Below are 6,546 nucleotides of genomic sequence, written 5' to 3' on the forward strand. Positions count from 1 at the left end.
GCAGCCTGGTCCCACACAATTGCAGTACTAGTGGGAGTAATGTACCAGAGTAGCAGCTGGTGATCTGAATGGGCTATGTGGTGTGGGGTTTAAGAAAGGAGGGCGGGGGGGGGGGGGTGTAAGTGAGTTCTAAAATCTGCTTGATGGCTCTTCTTTTAACCTACTTATTTGTTCACTTGTTGCTAATATAGATGGGACTTTGACCAACTGCTTTGCAGATCGCTTTTAGCATCTTCTTTAATGATTTTAAAAAAAAATCCTTGCAATTGAAAATACTTGGCTTATAGTTGCATATGATTCTATGAAATTCACCATGGAGCTTTTTGATTATAGGGCTTTCTCTACATGTGTGAAGATGCTTTGTTCGAGAATTCAAATGTTAATGTAACATTCTTGACCACTTTTTAAAAAAAGAAAATTCTAGAATTTTTTTTTTTTAAACTGTAGGTACGGAATCTCTGCTACATGGTGAGCAGAAGAGAGAAACTGAAACTGTCCCACAGTAAAGTACACGAACAAGTCTTCAATTTGCAAGTCCAGCTCATTAATCAGGAAATTGCAGCAGGTAATCTATACATACAAAATACCAGTAATTGTATCGGTTAAAGATTCTGACTCTGGGTATGTCTGCCCCAGGTCACTGTTGGCATTTTAAACACTGTGAACCTGTGTTTTTAATGGGCTCTTGTGAGTATGCACTCTCCTTGCCAGCTTTCCTAATTAGTGGCACATGCAGAGCATTTTCATCTTCTCCAGAGTCATACTTTGGTATCTCATCTGTATATGGCACCCCATAAATATCTAGGATAGGATGGAATACCAATCACTGTAGCATCTAGGCACCACAGCTGTATTACTGGTATCTGCATCAGGCAGGTTGTGGGATTTTCTCTTTGGGTTACCGTTCTATGCTCCCATTTTCCCCACAGTGGCTATATATTGCACACGTCTATTGGTCGCTCCCCAGTTGAAGGAAAATTGCTCACTTGCTGTTAATTGTTTCCTTCAGACAGAGATGGGGAAAATGATTGACAAAAATTCACACTATTCTCATGTCTCCTTTCATAGGTCATGAATGTTTCAAACGAGTTTCTCAGTTTGCAATTTGTCATTTTTGTCCACCCCACATAATGTTTTATGAAGTTAAAAATGGATAGTAGCTGCCCTGGAACGCTGATGTTCCCAAAACAACTGTGTGCCTTGCTTTTTCTAGTGAACGTCATGAAACAATGATTGAAGCTTCTGGAATGAGGAAGAATATGTACTCTGTATGACTATTTTTAACTGAATGCAGGGGCTGTGCATTTATATAATACAGTCTGTAATATGTTGGGTGAAAAACGTTTTAAAGCATACCTAGCTTTATGCTATAAATTTGAAGAAAAAACTGTCCTTACAGAGTAGAAATATTAAAATGCTTCCATAAGTTCTGTTTGGTGCTTTGGAACAATTTAATTTTTAGTTAACAGCTTCTCCTTAACATCCTAAATGCACCTCAGTAGTAATTGTTAGACTAATTGAAAATGCTCCTTAATGTGTGTGCGCTCTTTAAAGGCAGGAAAACTATTAACTAAGTTTAAGGAAAGTCTTACCACCTTTTAAATACATCTTTTCTGTTTTCTCTCTCAGGCCATTCTCTGACAAGTGCACTAGAGAACACACTGTTCTACCCACCTCCCAGAATCACCTTGAAATTAAAAATGCCCAAATCGGCACTGGGTGACTGCAGAAATAACTCGATGAAACCTGGCAACAGACCCCTTTCTCCTGACAACATCACCGTTTATAACAAAAGGAACGTGCAGATGTCAAAGGAGTCATTTGAAATTAAAGCAAAATCATACTCTAGGTATCCGCATGACAACCGAAGTAATGGGTTATTGGTAGGGATTGGCAAGACTAGGAATGAAACAAAAGATTCTGGACCTGCACAGTCACCAGAGTTTCATCGTGGGCAGTCATCTGGTAAACCATTAGCACTTCAAGCTGCATTGCATGGACAGTCTTCCATTGGGAATGGAAAAATGCAGCAAGAGAACTCAAGACTTAAGAAATCCAATGGCTTAATGGGCAGGGCTGGAGATGTAACTCAGAGAGACAGGTCCAGCCAGACACCCTATGAACAAGAATCTGTGCTCACTGCTCATTTGGCTAGTCAAAGCAATTTTAGAAAATCTACAATAGAACATTTTAGCAGGTCCTTTAAAGAGGCTACCAACAGTTTGGTGAGGACCACAGAAGATCTGAGGTGCTGTGAAAAGCCAACAAGGAGGCTTTCAACAAAAGAACGTTTGTGGAGCAAGCAGACTCTTGAATTCCAGACAGGAGGAGCTCCATACCAGGATAATGATGGGTATTGCCCTGATTTGGAGCTAAGTGACTCTGAAGCTGAAAGTGATGAGAATAAAGAACAAGTCAGATTAAGGAGAAGCAGCTCAGAGAGAGAAAGCCAAAGTAAAGACTTTGGTAGAGATTGTCACAATAGAAACAAAAAAAATATAATTTCTCACAGTTCAGTACAAAGGTGATTATAAACCCCTAAGGGGTAACTCAGCCTTTGCATAATTCAGTGTATTGGCGCAAACCTAGGCATCAGAGGGTTTCAGAAAACAGTGTAGGATTTACATTAGGAAGAAATGCAGTGAAAAAGAGAGTAGTTTTCAGTAGTGAATTGGCTTGCGATTTTAAAGGGATAGTCAAGGTTGTGTAGAAATCAATATGCTTTATTACAGGTTAACATCTGGGAGAGTATGGAGCTGTTAATCTTTGCATAACTCCAGGAGCTGCTTCCTTTTTACCTGCTTTTGTGTAAGGCATTGTTAAAAATGTCAATTTTGTGCTGCTGGACCAGGTATTAAAGGAGTCCTTGCATTGCTCTGTAACATGCTGTAAAAGATTAATGCAGACACTAAAACTGCATTCCTGTTGCACCTGCAATATGACCCTGATCAGCAAAAACTTAAGCATGTGCTTAAAACTTTAAGCACATGAATAGTTCCATTGACTCCAGTGGGAGTACTCACACACTTTAAATTTAAAGCACATGTTTAAATTCTCTGTTGGACTGTGGTCTAAGTGACTACTAAATGGGGATTCTGTTCTGCAGAAAGGTTAGAACTCCAGTGATGCTTGTAACTCCTCTCTGCAGCGTAGAAGCAAGCATCACAAATGCTGCCAAACTCACTGACCTCTAGATGTGCCCCCATACTTTGCTCTGGCTAAAGGCTGTGTTTCTCTTGACAGTAATTCACTTTATTTTGTAAATATTCAACTTCTAGTACTTCCGTTTTTTTATCTTTGTACATAGTTGCTTGTTGTGGGATGCACTTGTAAATATTTTACCCAGCTAACAAGTAAAGATGACTAAATTTGTGGATAGTGTTTACAAAAGTAGATGTACTACTTCAAAGAAAAATGCGATTTGACACTTAAATTTTAGGCAATCACCGATGATGCCAGGTTCCTCTTGAAACTTGAGGTTTCACATCTGGAGGCATTTATACCTGGTATGTTAAAAAATAAGCTTGAACTAAAAATCATTTTGTCTGACCTTTTTTCTGTGGGCTAAAATTTCCAAGCCTAGGTGACTAAATAGGGGTTTAGGAGCTTAACTTTAGGAACATAGGTTTGAAAAAATTTAGCCAGTCATTATTTGAAGCACGTTTTTATTGCTAGATAAATCTGGAAACATATGTAAGACCTATGACTACGTTAAGCTGCTTAGCCACCTCTACTTAGTTTCTGTTTCCCAAACTAAAAGTGCTTTGCACAAATTTTAAAAGTTGCAAATGCTAATATGCTAACTTTCACCCAACCTCAGCAAAAAGTCCCATTTTCTTCTTTACAGCATGTGATTTGTTTTGTTTGAATAAAAAAAAAGTAAGTTCTGTTAACCAAGAGTAATTCTGTCGTGTGACTGATGAAATGGGCAAAGTCCACTGTCCCGCATCAAGGGCTGAAATGGAGCATAGGCATTGCAGAGAGCCTTGCATTATAGCCTCCTTTGCTTGGGATGAATTTCATCCAAAAAGGAAATGTTAAACTCCCAATGTAAAGACGTTTAGCAGAATACAAATGACAGCTTGATTTTTCTTAAAAGCCTTAATTTGGGAAAGTACAAAAAAATACTTTAGATGATTTAACTTGGAAATTTTCCTCACAATAGTTACTGGTCAGGAGCTAGACAACGCTTCAAGTAGGGAAATACAAAATAAACTTTGCAGTTCTGTGCTCTTTGTTTCATGAACCCTTAATTTTCTTTCATGTCTTGATTTTCTGTATATTTGTGTAATTTGTCTTTCTAGAGATGTATTTTCAAATTTTCTTTTGGTGTAAATACGCAGTAGCATTTTTAGGTTTCCATATATTTTATTTTAATGGGAAGTACTTTTTGTTCCTAAGCCATGGGTCATTCAGAATGAGTAAACAAATATCCACACATTTGTATTCTAGCTCTGATTCTTAGTTCTCCTTCAATATTTATTATTAATCCTTTTTCCGGCCACAAAATTCTGTGCAGCTTATCTTGGGAACATTTATCTTGGAGGCCAGCAGAGCAGTCATGTTTCATGTCCAGCAGCATATGAAAAAGATGAGGGGAGGGAAATGGTGCTTCAGCAAAAATTCAAATTTTTGCTTCATTGGGGATGTAACTCTTTCCAGTGGGGGCAATAGTTTTGCTATTTTTACATGATTTTAATAGATACATGAAGGAGCCCTTGGTTTTGTAGTTCTTAAATATAGTCCCCAAAGTGTACTTGCTAGTTTTTATTGTGTGTTCGGTGGCTAACTGTTTGAAGTATTACCTCTTAACCTTATTTGTTAATTTTGTGTTTTGCATTTTGTTTTTATATATACACACGCGCGCACACACAATTTTCCAAGATGGAATCAGTCTTTTACAGATGTCCCCTTTTTACAAGTACTTTTTCATTAAATTATGAAACTGCTAACAGTATTTTTATTTGTTGTGATTTATTCAGGGCTTTATCCTTTGTGTGGGTATGTTGCTAAACCAATCAGTTTACCAAAAGTGATTCCATACTTGTCAAGTGCAAATTAATATTTTTGCATACTCAGAAGCATTTTAATGAGTTGGTGCTTTAGCAAAACTGTTTCCCGCACAACCTCCTGAAAAAGAAACTCCAAAGATGGTGATTGGACAGGATACTTTGGAAACTGACCTCATCCAGGCCTATCTGGTAAACAGTTAACTTTTCTGTTTTTTTATTACTGGCCATCAAGGTAAACATACAGGCAGCTTACCACACAAGCCTTACTTAACACTTGTGTTCCTCCTTCACTGTGGAAAGTGACCTTCATTTTTGCCTGGCTGGGTACAATTAAATATGGGGGAAAAATATAAATGGGCCATGTACACCTGTCCACACACAGACATGGTGCTGTGGTATGGTACAAATGAGGTGGATGGTGCTTCGGGATTAATGGAGCTAAGCCACATCTCTGTGGGGTTTTTTTTCTTATGTACAGCACCCTGAAGTACCAGCTGCTGCCACTGGCTGGAGGTGCAGCACACCTGGCTACTGTTGAGCCACTTCTGGCTCTTCAGGAAATAATTTCATGCAGCAAAGGCACAGAACAGGAATGCCGTTTCCAAGGGGCTAGCCCCTCAAAGGAAAAGAGTAGGGCTGTTCGCTTGTCAAAGGGATGCACCCTGAAAATAGTCACCAGTCCATTCCTTTTCTCTCTCTCACGCGCTCTCTCTCTAAGGTGGAATAGATGTTTTCATTTGTTCTCCCCTGAGCTGGAAGAGTAAATGTACCAAAAGATTCCAACGCTTCCCTTCTCTGCTCCCTCTGTCACAATTCAGATTCCCCAGCTGGGTTTTCCAACTGCAGCCCTCCAGGGTTTTAACTTCACTGTCCCCACATTTGGAAGCAGATGGCTAGCAGCTTCCAACCTTTGACTTGCTCTCCTCCCAAAGACCTGTACTATTTTTTTTATCTGGTCCTGACTGGCAACAGACACTGCTTTCTTCAGGGGCCACATGAGATTTGTTGAGGATTAAATCGGGACAATTAGCCCCCATCTTTTTGAGACAAATGGTGGTTAAGGCAACTCAACTGATTCCTAAGTGTCAGGAATCTGCCTGTTTTGATTCCCAAAAGAGCCAAAAAAGAAAGGGAAAATCCCAAAACAAATGAATCTTCCCTACTCCATTTGTATCACATTCACTGATTTAATCATAGCGCATGCATATGTTTTACTGATGACCGAAACCTTCCCTAAAATACTTACCCCACAAAACACCAGACCGCCCTGTCACTGCTCAGACTTCCTGCTAGCTTTGCCCCTGCTTTTCCAGACTCAGAAAGAATTTTGAGTGTTAGGGAGCATGTGGGGGGGGGAAATAGTGTATTCTTAGCATGAGAGTGTTTGGTTGGAAGAGTTCACTTCCAACCAAAGCGGCCGTATTAATACCTTTAGAGGTCCTAAGCACTGAAAAGATTATGGTGTCCCCCCTATGTTGTTCAAAATAAAAATACTGTAAAATAAAATGTTTCGAAATGACACAAAACTTACATG

At 39.2% G+C, this 6,546-nt stretch overlaps 1 protein-coding gene across 4 annotated transcripts in view; it reads left to right on the plus strand.

Moving 5' to 3' along the window:
- The window catches only part of JADE3 (jade family PHD finger 3), an 87,414-nt gene extending 82,457 nt beyond the window's left edge, over positions 1-4,957 (plus strand). For all 4 annotated transcript variants that reach the window (XM_075130941.1, XM_048859347.2, XM_048859357.2 and 1 more), the window contains 2 exons: positions 448-565; positions 1,630-4,957. In XM_075130941.1, the coding sequence (XP_074987042.1) occupies positions 448-565; positions 1,630-2,528 (1,017 nt within the window). In that variant the 3' untranslated portion in view covers positions 2,529-4,957. The remainder of the gene's footprint in view (positions 1-447; positions 566-1,629) is intronic.
- The last annotated feature ends 1,589 nt before the right edge of the window (positions 4,958-6,546 follow it).

Source organism: Caretta caretta, chromosome 1, assembly GCF_965140235.1.
Source record: "Caretta caretta isolate rCarCar2 chromosome 1, rCarCar1.hap1, whole genome shotgun sequence".
NCBI classification, from domain to species: domain Eukaryota; kingdom Metazoa; phylum Chordata; order Testudines; family Cheloniidae; genus Caretta; species Caretta caretta.